Genomic DNA, 15,603 nt, shown 5'->3' with positions numbered 1-15,603 from the left:
TTTTTTTCCCAAATGATCTCATCTTGACCTACATAGAGACATTTCTTTTGAGACAAATTAGTTAATCAAGTAGTTATTTTTGGATTACACAATATCAGAAACATTTGAAATAATTTAAAAGTCTATCTTTCGGTTCATGTTAATTGTGTTAATATAATTATATCTCCTACTTAATTATCAGGACGCTAAAACACTCGAAACCTTGCCATCAGTGGCAAATTGTATTGTCTAGTGATGTAATACCTCAATGCCTGAAGGGTGGACAGTGTTTAAAATATTAATAGGTCTTCAAACAATGTAGAATTCACCCTGATCTCACATGATACCCGACGGCTGGTTATCTTTGCCATCACAGCAGTGCACAGTAGAACAATGAGAAGACACAGTGTTAAAATTGGTGCTGTTAATGTGGCTGATATTACAAGTGATGGAGAAATGAGAATCAGTGCCTGGCCTTATTATTTAATTATATTTTGTATAAGAGACTCTGCCTTATTTTCTTCCATCCTGCTTCGATGGGATCCTTGCAAGAGTTTGTCCATTGTCTTTTTAAGCAAATTTCTTTAATCACATTTCCGACTCACTCTGGGAGTTCCAAGAAGTAGGTAGAGTGTATGCACTTGTTATTTTTCATTGTGTGGCTTGAGAGGGGTCTGGGGTGAGTAGAGGAAGTTGGGCGGGAAGGATTTGGCAACCCAAGCTCTCTTAACCATAGTACAGTCACTTCTTTTTTGAAAGAGCATAATTATATACACATAGACTATGGTATTATCATTACCCCGTCCTTAATTTCCCTTGTTGGCTGTTTTAGACTGTAGTATCATTTCTAATAAATGTGGGCAAATTTCAGGTTCCTTACTTCTTTCTTTTCAAGACTACAACATGACTTTCTTTCAAATGAAACCACAGATCCGACATGCAATGGCCTTTTCTTTTTTGTATAAAAATATTGTGTCTTCCTTAAAAAGCATCAGTTCCTATAACATTTGCCATTTAAGAACTTCCCCCCACCTTCCCTTTAATTCCCTAGTGAGACTTCTGAACAATGCAAACATACATTCTCACCCTTGGATATTGAATAATAAGCCAATTAACCAATACAGGTAAGATTGGCTATTTTGAAATCTGGAAAAAAGTCAAGCAAGGATATAAAAATGTTCCCATCCAGTCCCAATTTCATCATGAAGGGCATAACAAAAGTACAATTGTAATCCTTTTTCTTGTAATTTAGAAAATAGAGTCCCAAGCAAACAGTATATACCAGATGGTGAAGTTTGCAATAGCCTGCAAAAAATCGTTTAATCCATACTGATGGTATTATAGGCCTAATCACCAGAAATACGATGTCTCTATGGGGAGTGCAGTTAAAGTTTCATTGTGGATGCCAGGAACATATTGTCCCCACTGCTGCTCGGGAGACTTTAAGGCACAGAGACAGAGTCAAGAGGCCCAGGTGAGGGGCAGGCTGAGATATAGGAGAGCTTGTGGAAGGAAGAGGAGCCGGGGTGATGGGGGCAGGGGGAGGTGGCGACTAATTGCAAGGAGGAGGAAGAAGAGGGAGGTACTGGGGGACCAGCAATAAATTGTGGCCAAAGGCTTTCTCCTTGGTCACTACCCTACTAATGATCACAGCTCAGCAGAGGAGAGTGAGTTCTGGTGAAAGAGCAAAGGCCCTTTAAAGTCAATGGTCACCACTCTACCTGACAATGGGCACCTTCCTGCTGAGATTTCCTTTGGGTACTTCTTTCTACCCTGAGTTAATGGCTTTCCTTGGCCATGCCCCCTCCCCCATGATAGTGCATCTCCAGGGCGGTAAACGTTGAAACAGATACAAGAGTGCACAGATCTTTGGAAATGTCAGTAAAATGAAATAAAATAAAGCAAAATCTTTAATTTCCTGTAAATAGTTGGACACAATTTTTGAAAAAGATTTTATTTATTTATTTGAGAGACAGCAAGAGAAAGAGTGAGAAAGAGAGCACGCACAGGAGCAGGGGGAGGGGCAGAGGAAGAGGGAGAAGCAGGCTCCCCGCTGAGTAGGGAGCCCATGTGGGCCTCCATCCCAGGACCCTGGGATCATGACCTGAGCCGAAGGCAGATGCTTAACCAACTGAGCCACCCAGATACCCCAATAGTTGGACATAATCTATAAAGCAAGAGAACCATGTGTCCTGGTTACTTGTCTTTTAAGAAGACTGCATGACTCTGCTTTGATGAACTTTCTTGCCTCTGTAGTCAGCAAGTCCAACAATTCTGTAAATTCCGAATAGATTCATAAAATTATCACCAGAAATCTACAAATGCTTTCCATGCAGGATCTTAAGGTAGCAATTTAAAGTTCCTTTTCAAAGGGATTTCAATTAAAAATGTGATTTATGTGCTCCTGAAATATACATCATGAAATAATCAGATCTGCTCATCTTTTATACAATCAGTCATGTATTTGATCAATACTCAACGAAAACAAACCGAGATTCTCTATCTCATTACTTCGTTCACACATCTCAAGCATGAAACCTAGATGCAGTCTGACAAAGGTAATTGCAACAATGAGCAATGTATCATAATGTGACAGCACTGACATATCACCTGGCAAGGGCGAAACAGGACAATAGCCGAAACACTACGTGCCTTGTAGAAAGATTTCCATTGCTCACTAGGTTTCAAATGAATAGCATTTATTCATTAGAATTTTAGAGAGCAAAGCTATATGAGAATATGAAAAAGGTTAAAATTATAGGATAATCCTTAATTACTTTATAATGGAAGTAAAATTTACATATAACTAACTCTTGATTACCTTTATTAACATTACTGTGCATTGAGGTAGAAAATACAAATTTTCCAGAGGTTTTGAAAGCATTTATAGTCTTGGGCTTTAAATTATGATTGTTTTTCCTCCAGAACTTTTGACTTTCCATCAAGTCTTGGCTAGAGGCTTGGGCTAGAGGTAATATTAGACCACAGTCGTGAGGATATGAAGCCTATCTGCTGGGGGTTGAGGATGCTGTAAGAGGGTTTCTTAAGTTGTGGAGAGAAGAGACTGGGCTTTAAAATTCCACCAAGGGAAATGGAACGTTGCCTTTAGCGTAATTAATTGTTCCAAAAGAAACCTGAACTATGAGCAACAGTGGATCACCATGTCCTATTAAGTCACAGAAAGCAACAGTTACCCTCTGGTGTGTGTATGCCTTCAGGGCATTCACTGTGATTTCTCTGCCCATTCTAGATCTTCCCCATCATGGAACAGTCCTCAAAGCTGAGCCCGGGGATCTGCTCAACAGGACTCAGTCCAGGGCCAGGAAGAAGAGGTGAAACCATCATCTGATAAACAGATAAAATTCAAGACAGTATGTGTCCTTGATCTGATCAAGACACAATAGTCCCAGCTGGACAGAGGGGAGAAATCGAAGGGAACTACAGAGTTGAGGGACACAAAACCAGCCATGGATCCTAGAAAGATACTTGAAGCAATGTATCTTGAGTGTAATGCCAGTATCTCAGTAATATCTCACTGTCTTCAAGTTCATCAACTGACTAGAGACCACAGAGCAATCTGAGAAAAAAAGTGTCCTTGAGTCTTTTTAATGATTTTTCAGAAATTCAAACAGAGGTGTGGAGAGGCTGTGTCACACACTTGGAAAAATGAAGATGAGACTCGGATCCTCATCTTCTATCCCCAAATCCAGGAGTCCCTGCTGTTTGCCATCCAAGCAGCATTAAGTCCTATACACAGACCAAAAATTCTCCCGTAAAGAGAAGCTAATTTGTTTGCAGGAGAAATCTTTATGCTTTAGACTGGGGTACTTCTCCAATGAACCTCTCCTTAGGGACTCTGGGTGTTGGCTGGGGAAGCTCGCTGTCCACCATCAGTGGGACAGAGATTAGCCTCAGCAGGTAGAAAGCTTGAAAGGCTGATTTTGTACATAAAAATTCAGACTCACTTACAGGTCGTATCAGTGTATACACTATAATATATCATCTGTTTCTTCTTAACTGAGCTAGAAATTCTAGAGTTTTCATGATGATACATTCTTATGCTGTTGGCACAGGTTTAGAGAGACTTCTGGAATTGCTAATTCTTGCCTGCTTTAGCTAAATATCGGTCTCAGAAAATAGTGAACCTTCATTCAACTACACACTTTGCAGTAACATAGAAAAGGCCAAAGGCCTACAATGTGGCATTGCTATGTCATTATGCAGGCCACAAGCATGCCAATGGGGTGGTGGAAAAGAATCCGGACTAGAACTCAGTAGACCTCCATGTTTACGAAGGGACATGATGAGAATGCTGAAGCACCGATAGTACCAGCTGACCTTTACTGAGTACTTGCGAACTTCCAGGAACCGTCCAGAGCAGCTGATATTGTTAGCTCACCGCATCTTCACAAAGACCCAGTGAAGAAGGTACCACCATCCCCCTTTATGTCAGTGAGACTGAGGGTTGCACCAACTGAGACCACACAACGGGCTGCGTGCAAGCAAGGCATCTGGCTTCAGAGCGTGCGTTCTAAACCACACTCCATCATTCTGCCTCTACAGATTTTTATCTTGGCAAATTTGAGCACCTAATGAGATAATGGATGTGAAAGTGCTTGGAAAAATATAAACTGCTTTACAAATGTCAGTTTTCAGTATTAGTATCTAATTATCTAATTACATAGCCACATGGTCTGATCATAATAAAATCTTGATTGGGATTTGTTTATCCTGAAAACCTTATTACAGTACTGCCCCATATATCACTTAACGTTTTCCTTCAACACCTCGTGAGCTTTCATTTTACAAATGAGACATTCGAGGGATAGATCATTAAAATGGCCTGCTTAAAATTAAAAACAAAACCAAACAAAACCTAGTTGTCAGAGCCAAAAGATGATAAAGCAGAAGTTCTCTCTGTCCCCTCAGCCTGAATTTCCTTTCTCTGTCAACCTCAAAACTCATTCTTAAAGAGCCATTTAAATGTCACCTCCTCCACGCAGCCTGACCTGATGCCTGAGAGCTCAAAGAAAATTCACCTTACCCCCACCATGCTGCTTTAACCCTCTGAACAGACCAGACTCTGAGGAATTTGAATGCTTTAACAGAGATTTGTAAATATTACACAACAGTTCTCCAGAAGGAGGGCAATAGGATGGAAGCAGAATTCTAAATATTTACAATGAAGGCAGCAGGACTCTATTCAGATACTGGAGAGACTAGGACCAGGGATTTCCTACAGCGCGCAGAGAAAGGAAACCCATGGTAATTGAGGAAATCTTAACTGGTGGCTACTTTAGAAAGGGGGAGAAAGGTGCACAGTTAAGAGACATTTTAAAAGAAAAGCTCACGGGGACTTAGTGACTAAGTGGGCAAGAATGAAGGAAAGTCCAAATGACTGCACTGTTGATTGGCAGCTCTGCAGGGGGAGCTGGGGAGGTTCCCACAGTGCAGAGTAAGTCCTCCAGGAAAACCCCGCAGACAGGACCCCGTGGTCATAATCAGGCACATGCCTTCTCTTTCTACAAGTGTTTAGGTGATTTCCTGGGACTTGCTAATTCTGGTCTGCTTTAGTTGAGCACCTGTCCTAGAACCCAATGAATAGCCACAAATGAGCATGGGAAAGCAGAAACTCCCAATGATGTGGCATTCCCAAAGAAAAATTGGTGTGTGTTGCAGCCTTGATGTTTTGGGGAAAGATGGGCTGGCTTTTCAAATTACAGAGCTGGAGGAGATGGTGGGGATTTATGTAGTTAGAAAGGGCTTGATTTTAATATTGGCTCAAATATCACCTGACAAACTTAATCTTCCTAGGTCTTACATAATTTCCAAGACCAAAGTTTGATTCTATGTAAGTGAAATTTTAGGACAAGGTGTAGCTACCAAAATTGCCAATAGTGGGGGCTGAAGCAGCAAGAATAAGACAGGGACTCTAAGGGGGTAGTTAAGCTATTGATTTAATTCCAAAGGATCATTTTTACCATTAAAGAAAAAAGTGCTACTAACAAAAATGCCCTATTAGAATTAGGCAATGCCTCCAACAGGGACTCCATGAATGTTTTGTTGAGGCTGTTAATTCAGGATTATCAAAGGAATAATAAACATACAAACTGAGGGACACTTTCAGGACTGGACTCCTGACTGGCAGCTTTGTTTAAACGTACATTTGTCTGGAAATTTAGAAACATTTACTCTTAGGTTAAATTGATTCTGTCAGAATGATATAGAAACTTATCTTTACGTAGACCATGAAAAATAACGCCAACAAGATTCACATGCATCTGTAACTGACGCAATCTGCATTCGTTTCCATGTTCTTGCTATCCAGTCTCTGTGGAAGGTTAAGAACGATTTGAAGGTTGGGACACCTGGGTGGCTCAGTCAGTTAAGCAGCTGCCTTTGACACAGGTCATGATCCCAGGGATCGAGTCCCACATCGGACTCCTTGCTCCTCAGGGAGCCTGCTCTCCCTCTGCCTGCTGCTCTCCCTGCTTGTGCTCTCTCTCTGTCTGACAAATAAATAAATAAAACCTTCTTTTTTTTTTTTTTTTAAGAATGATTTGAAGGTTGGGGCGCCTGGGTGGCTCAGTTGGTTAAGCATCTCACTCTTGATTTCGGCTCAGGTCATGATCTCAGGGTGGTGAGATCCAGCCCTGCATCAGGCTCTGCACTGGGCATGGAGACTGCTTGAGATTCTCTCGCTCCCCCTTTGCCTCTTCCCACCCACCATTATGCACACACTCTCTCTAAAATAAATAAATAAATAAATAAATAAATAAATAAATAAATAAATAAAATTGAAGGTTAAGTATTATTATGCTTTAAATGAGAGTAAATTTTTAGAGCAACATTAAATAAACAGAAAATCTTTTTCTTACAGAAAATATTGCATTAGAATAAAGAAAGTAGTTGGTGGAAATTATATATACATATACAAATGGGCTGCTAAAGATCACAAAATCAATGAGAAAAGTGGTCAATGAGAAAAGCTGTCAGATTACCAAATTGATTTTAATAAGCTCAAAGCACTTTAGTCATATCTAACTGCAAGAGTAAAAATATTGACTTTTGTTTATTCATTTTTAAAATATTTATTTATTTGAGAGAGAGAGAGAGCAAGTGGGGGGATGGGCAGAGGGAAAGTATCTTCAAGCAGACTCCCCATTGAGCATGGAACCCAACACGCGGCTCGATCTCACAATGCATGAGATCAGGACCTGAGCCAAAACGAAGAGTCAGTAGCTTAAGTCACTGAGACACCCAAGCGCCCCTTGACTTTTGTTTACATTAAACTACTACTAATCACTTTCATTTATAGTGGCCATTTCTTCTTTATGGCTTCTGGATACATTTATCAGTTTAAACTTACTTGGACTAAGAGGTGGCTAGTGATGTTAAACTGGTTATTTTCTTCTAATCTTCATTACTAACTTTAAAAGCTTGTAAGTAGGAGTTTCACTGAGGAATTTTGCTGAAAATAGTGGTTAAGTCCATCCACCATTCCTAAAATTAACCGAGGGAAAAAGCTTGAGAGGCTTGTTATGCAAGACAGCTCCGAGTGATGTGGCTGTTTTACAGGCAGGGGTGTTTCTATCCTTCATTTCTAAGTCTGTCTACAGAATATCAATTTTGTCTGGTCACCTGCTTTCAATGTGTAATGCTTTATGTAAAAATTAAAACTCTAGTGGTCCCAGGATTAGAGCAGTACTCATTTAGTTTTTAAGCTTAAAGATTTAGATTCAACCAGTGCTACTGGCTTAATTAGTAGGCTTTTTCAAGTTTGACTATTGTATATGGATAAATAGAAGGTCATTACTGCATTCACACTATGCAATAACTCAGTTTCTTTACAGCTGTATACAATAGAGGGAAATGAACAAAATGACATTTATCACAAAATGAACTTCAAATGTATAACTTCTGTTTAAAATGTATAGCTCAAGAATTTTATTATGCATGGGACTTTACATGATGTTATAATCACAGAACAGTATTTTTTATAGCTCATTACAATTTCCAACTATTTCCTTGTAAAGTTTTATCTTCAGACTATTTACCATTTAAAAAATTAATGTAGCACAGAGAGGAAAAGCATTATTCATATTTCTTCATAAATTAATTGTCTAAAGATAATAGATTCATATTTCTTATTATCAATAATTGTGAAAAGAAACAGAAAAATCAGTTCAGAAGAAAACAAAATATAAAAGCTTAAATCTTGAAAACACTGTAATTTATTTGTGGAATATATTAACTTAAAGAACCAGCATTTCATTTGCCACAAATTACAGACTTTTCCTTAGAAATCTGCATGACGTGCTGTACATTTTGTTCAGGTCCCTGATCCAGTATCTTCTCACATGGAGGTCTTCCTGGCCCCTTGAAATATTCTCCCAAAATTAGAGTTCTCATAGCACTTTCATGCTCTTAAAAATCACCGAGGACCAAAAAGAGCTTTTATTTGTATGGGTCATACAGAAAGCTACTTACTGCTTTAAAAATGAAAAATGTTTAAAACCAGATGGCAATGACGCCATCACGCAACATGCAGCTTCTGGAAAGCTCTGCTGACTCTGCTTCTGTGAGACTCTTTCATCCTCATATGTGAGAATGAGTGTGGAAAGGCAAGTAACATCGTAGGATTATTGTGAAAATTGATGCCTTTGCAGGCCCCCTGAAAGGGTCTCAGGACCCCCCAGGATTCCCAAGTACATGTTGAGAACCTTATTCTACTCCACCTCCTACTGACTTTGTCATTACTGATAGCAATTATGTACTTGACCTTGTACCTTGTAGAATTCAGATTGATTTCAGCCCTCTCTGACTAAATGTGTAAATGCCACAAAGGCAGAGACTCTCTGTGCTATTAATGAGTATTTAATACATACATTTAAAAATGAAGGACTGTAACACCCACCTGTGCCTGTAGTGGTGCAATAAAAACCCAGTGTATTAAGAGTTGATTGCATCAGTTGCTGTAGAAGTGACTCGATCTTGGGCAGCGTTAATGTTTTAACTTCTGGGGGAATCCCACAAGGCGTCTCCACAAAGTATTCCCAGGATACTCCTTCTTGCACTGTCCCCTGAGCAAAAGTGTGTTTGCTCTGACTCTCTCAGGGAGCTCCCAGCCTCTCTACTTTTTCTCACACTCATGCGAGTTCTGATACGTTCCTCACTTTCATCTTCACATTTGTGTTCTGGGCACCTGTGGTGCTTTGACAGTTTCAAAACCCAACTTATTTATTTATTTTTTAACTAAAAATTCCCATCAGGCTTTAAACTTCGTGCTTGATCCCAGGACATGCTACTACAGGTGGAGATGATGGGGTTTTTGTTTGTTTTGTGTTTTGTTTTGCTTTGTTTTATTTAAGTAGGCTCCACACACAGCCCAGAGCCCAACGTGGAGCTGGAACTCACAACCCTGAGGTCAAGACCTGAACTGAAATCAAGAGTTGGATGCTTAACCGACTGAGCCACCCAGGTGCCCTGTGAATGATATTTTTATGAGAAATCTGCATCATGTTCTGCCTTGCTTCAGGGACGGAGAAGGAACCCTTGGTACTTTATGCCTTTGTCTATCCCTTTACTTCCTACATTTGCTTCTTTGGAAAAGATATGCCTTTTAAACATCTATATGATAGAAAGAAATCAAAGAAAAATAAATTGAACATTAGTTGAAAACCAGGTAGAGGTGGCATCTGGAAGAGAAATTGAATTATAGCTTCTAGGAGGGTATTACTATGTCCTGTGTGCCACCTGGGTGTTTTCCCTTGACTCTTGCACGTATCTTCCATTTCTGCTATTGTTAACTCCCTATTGGCCCTACAACGCCAAAGGTAGTGGAGAAAGTGAGTGTGAGTGAATTTTGAAAGGAAACAAATGGATGCATGTAGTATCTAAGGACAACTTCAGACTTGGAACCCTGACAAACTTCTGGAAAGGAGATTGTCTCATTTGCATTTCAAAATCTAAAGGCATACGATGAAGTGATTTCACAGGAAATGAGCAATCCAAGGATGAACTCAACTAACTTGAATAAATGCATTTCCAGGAAAAGACTTGGGGTCTCCAGAGTCCAGGTGACAGTCCTCAACCACAGGTAGAGTGGGGGGAGCACCAGGACTTAAATCCAGGTCTTCTGACTCCAAGAATGGGATGGGCTACCTTTTACCCCTAGCCAGAGGCTCTACATTGGGTTTAACTAAGGACTGTTTTCTGCCATAACAGAAAATAAAATAAACCAGTTCTTCTTCCCGGAGCATATCAATATTGCAAGCCACATGATCAATATACTTATCATTTTGATTATTTTAATTATTATAAAAACCTTATAATCCTAAACCACGTTGGCATCCTTTGGTGCCATGCTTACTAGGAATTATGAAAATATTCATTTCATAAGGATGTCTCTCACCTTTATTATTATTTCTGCCTAAGAATATATGGAGTTATATTCCACAGCATCTTAATAACTTGATCCCTCAACAATTTTCTCACTACATAACAATTAAGTATAATCACAGCAATTAAATAAAAATGACAGACTGTAAATCAACAGTAAATAATATATTCACCTCTGTCCAACTACATACGATTATTCTATTTGGAGTCTATCTGCTCAGAATAGTAACGTACAAGACTGATTCCTGATTTTTTGAATATGTTCTGATTTGAAAACTCGGAATAACATTCTTTCTTTACAATAACATTCAGAATATATTAAGCTCCTAAATTGTTTTTTTTGTTTTTCCTCCTGAATGCTGGGATTTTCTCGAATATGGTGGAATTTTAATTTGTCTATAGGCTACAGATAGAAATACTTACTATTTCCAAATACAATATTTTAGCAAATTAACACTATCTATAGCCATGTCATTTTCTCCCAAGTTGTCCATTCTATTTCTGATTTTGACTGGCAAATATTTTTCTTAATTTTTGGATACGATATAATCACCCTTATCTCTGAGTTTCTATATCCGGAGATGCGTGGATTGAATAAGGTACTTAGTCCAAGGCAGTTCAAGTCAAGCTGTACATTATGTGAGAACCTAATGGCCCCAAGCTTCTATCAGTAACTTTTTCTTTTTCCCCCCAGTAAAGCAATAGCAATTCTCCCAGTGACTCTGTGACACATATTTGTTAGACCTGAAATTACACAGCCGACAGTCATGAAAAAGTGGCAGGGTGGCAAAGGTTGTACACGCGATTTACATACTGTTTAGGATAGCACTTTTTAAAAAATGCAAAGTGGTAGAAAACCCTGATAAGTACATGACACTCTAGTCAGTATAGTAGAGCAGTTACTGCTTGCCTCAGGGTCAAGAGGATGGATTTACTAAGACTCAAATTTATTTTAATCAGACCTTGGAAAGAAAAATAACAAAAGCTTTTAAACACAGCAAATGAAACACTGTGTGCTTGGGGGTTGAGACTGGGTGTCATTTCAGTGCTCTTTCAAGCTGGTTCTAGACTGTATTTAGTGCTGTTTTGAGCGAGGACTAAGAGACTGGCTCTCAAGGGCAGTGTGTCAGGTTCAATTTCACTTCAGCTATTTCATGTCGGTTCCGGTAAGGAACCCATCGAGTAATCACCAAAACAAGGGACTATCGGAATCTGATGGGCTTGCCCTCATCATATGAAATGTGTCAAAAAGTCACTACCTATCTATGTGCTAAGTTTATAAAACAGGAGCATAAACATGGTATGCTCTTCTACTACTAATGGGATGTTGTGCTGATTATATGCTTTGCTCCCCATAATTCTCTGCCCTTCTCGTCTCGTAGACTGTCTCACGGGGGTCCCTTGCTCTTTGGCTTATGATCAGATTTGGCCAATAGGAAGCATCAGAAGGCAGGAGGAGAGAGGTTAGGGTATTTACTCTTCTGCTCCTGCCAGGACTCTGCTGGTACTACTCCCTGGATTCTTCCTTCAGGACGATTGTGGTAAGGGCTTCCCTCTGTTGCTGCTACTCTTCTCCCTCCCCAAACATTGTTTCTTCCCGTAATCTTGCCCTCTCCTTTGTAAATAGTCCCGGAATTCACTTCTCTTCAGTATAACTCTTTGGAGTAGAATCTATTTCCCAGATGGACCCTGACACAAAAGCAACTGAGACTTTTATGACCTTCTCAACAATTAAAATTAGTCATAACTGATCCCTAAAATGATAGTTACCTACTCAGTATTTTTAAATTAATCTAAATTTTACTTAATTAGTTCAGTCTCAAAGTGACTGAAATGGTAAGAACAAATGTATCATAAGAATAACAATATTGCACATTTCACTGTGGTTTAGATCCTTTGGCATAAAACTTCTGGGTGGTGGTTTTGTCACCTGTTTTTTGTTTGTCTGTCTGTTTTGTTACTTTTCCTATCTCAAACAAGGAGGCAGGGGCATGCAAGAAAAACAATCAACTAAAATCCTATAAATTTCAAAAAGATAATCCAGTACATAATAACACGATGTAACTAATCTTACTGAAAGACAAAAATTCAGCAATTGTCAAATACATTCCAAAAAAGCCCCGACTGGAGTATTTAACTTTCCTGTATCTTTTGTAGATAACTTTTGAACACATATTACAGGAAAACAAAAGTGAACACTAAAAATCCATCCATTTCTCTCACGTGCAAGAGTGTCTCAATTAGGAAAGCTCAGGATTATTAGTTGATTTGAAGTTATTTAAAAGTTCATGGATTTATTCCTTCTACCACTTTATCTCTTCTACTATTTTGTTTTATATTACTTTATCTCCACATTACTTTTATTATTCCCATCTTCTAGTTTCTTTTGATTTATTTAGCTCTCTTTACAGTTTCACCAAAATGAGTACAACATTCCTTTACCTTGTCTTTGTTTTTAATAATGAAGTTAGGTTTATTCTGAGTGCAGTTTTTTCCCCATACCCCTATGTTCTCATTATAAAATATTGCTACTTTATTTGCCTTTTAAATAGTATGTGATTTTCTATTTTATCGCTATTTTTACTCAGAAGATCCAAATGCACGTTTCTTAATTTTAATGTGAATATATTTTATCGTTTTATTTACCTTTAATTTTACTGGATTATTATTAAAGAATGTGACCTTTCTACACTTCTCAATTTTGGGGATTCTCTTTACTGTCTAACAGCTGATCAAGTTATATAAATATTCCCTGGACATATACAACAAATAAATATTATCATTCAATGGATTTAACTTTTTAGATAGGTTTATTACATTGGCTTATTAATTATTTATTCCAATTTTATGCATCTTTTTCTTCTAGTATTCTGTCTGATTCTGAGACATGTGCATTGACATGTCCGGAATAGTATTTTTTATCAATTTCTCCTTTCATTCTTAATAATTTTTGTTTTAACATCCTTTCACTATTTTGTTTGGTGCAGCCTGTTCACTTTGTTAGCATGAGTGTACTGCATCTTCATAAGTCAAGACATTTTCACTGAGATAATTCCTCTTCGACCCTGCTTAGGGCTTCTGCATTAAATTCCACTTCATCTCACAGATTCTTCCCGATCGCACTTTGTGTTTGTTGTATTTGCTGTTGCTACTTTGCTCCTTTAACTCCAACATTTATTTCATTAATATAAGTGTGTCCCTTATAAACATCACATAATTATTTTAGCTTCGTTTATTACAAACTTTAATTTTTATTCTTTTCATAGAATTCAGTGTCCTCACCTGGAGTGCTGGTTGATACACCTGGTTCATCCCTTCTACATTAACTGGTTTGCCTCTTGTTTTACTTTTTCCTGTACCTTCTGGGTATTGAAGGTTATCCCCTCTCCTAAACTCACAATAGAATATGTTTCTCTATTATTATATGAAAAATGTGGTATCTAACATCTCCTCCCCAAGACACATTTTATTTTTTCTCTGCTTTCCTTACTCGAACAAAGTGAGTACCTGTGTCTCAAATATTAATTAAATATAATTCTAACTGCAACCACCCCTGTAAGGGAGATACATTTCTTGACTCTGAAAGAGAAGTAATAATTCTACATTTTTAAATATAAAATACAGAGGACAATGATACTACAAATCATGCATCTTATTTTAGAAGTTTATTGAGGGGATGCCTATGGGTTTAAATATACCTCGATATTCGTGATGATATTTTCCTAAGTAGTGGTATTATAAAAATTGTAGAGAAAGTGAACTAATGTGTACATTTAATGGTTTCAAGATCAGAATGCTATCTTATTCTTATATCTTCCTTTTAAATAACAAACCTTCCTGGGTATTCAGGGAAATTTTATTTTTTTTAAATGAAGAAATAAAATGCTCCAATGATTTCTGATGTAGAAATTACCAGGGTGATATATGTTTTAATGATTTAATTTTTGGCTTTTTGTGGGATTTTATTAAACTAAGTCAAGAGAATTTTATGATTTATTAAAGCGAAGCTCGTTTCAATTCATAGCACTTTTATTCCTAAGCCTCAACCACTATGCTTGAAAAATATATAATTAGGAGGAGATGAAGAAATTTTTAAATATTCTGCTGAGGTTAATATGCAATGCAAGATGGCTACATACAGAAATATAAGGGGTCACTGCATAGTACTATAGCATTATACTAAGTATTTAGTACCGCATATAGTATATTGAATTTTCCTATTTTGTTATATAATTGTCATACTGTTTAAGATCCCTACCAAAAATGATCTGTATAAGTAATGCATGTACAGTTAATTTTAAAGCAGACACTGTATTGATTAAACAAATATATGCTGAGTTCGTTCAGTGTGATAATCTAGATAGATGCCAAAAAGGATATTAGAAAATTGGTGAGAAATCTAGATGCCAATTACTGAGTAAGAGAGCTTGTGATCTAATGTGAGTTGGGGTGGGGTAATGTGGGAAGGAATTAGAGGAGAGTGGAGTGAAACAGATAAGACAAGTATAAACACAGGCTGAGGTCCTATTAGATATGACTCATTGCGTTAATTATATGAGAATAAAGAATACTCTTATATTTTAATTATGTTCAAGTATAACTGTCATGTGACTTACTTTCACCTGTTGAATAATCCTGTGGGTCAAGTATTCCTGATTCCTGCAGTGATCTAATACAGGAGTCCACCAGTTCAAGACCCGTTGTAAGTTCGTCTTCGATGTCTTTTTGACCATCTGAAATACAACATTTCCAAGTGATGAATAAACCCATGATACTGTTATTATTAAAGCTTTAGGCTACTCTTTAATAATGAAAGAGTATCCTAACCAAAGATATTACCTCCATGAAGTTCTTATTAGATTTCACATTGTAATTCTTGGTCAACCAGTAGCAAAAGCCAAGGCCAGCCAACTCCATGTATCCATGAAAAACATAAAAGTTTCTAGGGAATTGAGAGAATTTAACTCTCAGGAAATCATGAGCTATCACAAAATCATTTCATTTTAGTGTCGTGGTGCTATCATGTCCATTTTTATCAGTCTTTTTCTAAAGTTCACAATGAAACTAATCATAAAGATACAATGTAGAAATAAGTGTAAGCTTCATCAGGAAGTTGTACCTTACCTTGTGATTGCCAGTGAAACTGCTCTTCCGCTGAACTGCAAAAAAGAGAATACACAGGTATAATGCACTGGATCAAAACCAAGGACCCTAGACTATAAG

The 15,603-nt window shown here is 37.8% G+C and overlaps 1 protein-coding gene across 1 annotated transcript in view; it reads right to left on the bottom strand.

Annotated features, from left to right (window-relative positions):
• Window positions 1–15,603, bottom strand: part of CTNND2 (catenin delta 2) — an 886,309-nt gene that overhangs the window by 393,382 nt on the left and 477,324 nt on the right. Inside the window, exons 4-5 of the mRNA XM_087867974.1 lie at window positions 15,505–15,539; window positions 14,997–15,113 (exon numbers count right to left, since the gene is read on the bottom strand). Coding sequence (XP_087724100.1) covers window positions 14,997–15,113; window positions 15,505–15,539 — 152 coding nt within the window. The remainder of the gene's footprint in view (window positions 1–14,996; window positions 15,114–15,504; window positions 15,540–15,603) is intronic.

The sequence above is a fragment of the Ursus americanus genome, chromosome 15 (genome assembly GCF_024610735.1).
Source record: "Ursus americanus isolate L20-20 chromosome 15, mUrsAme1.1.p, whole genome shotgun sequence".
In the NCBI taxonomy this organism is placed as follows: domain Eukaryota; kingdom Metazoa; phylum Chordata; class Mammalia; order Carnivora; family Ursidae; genus Ursus; species Ursus americanus.
The sequence above is the reverse complement of the archived record's forward strand: the minus strand, read 5'-3'. Positions and strand labels throughout refer to the sequence as shown.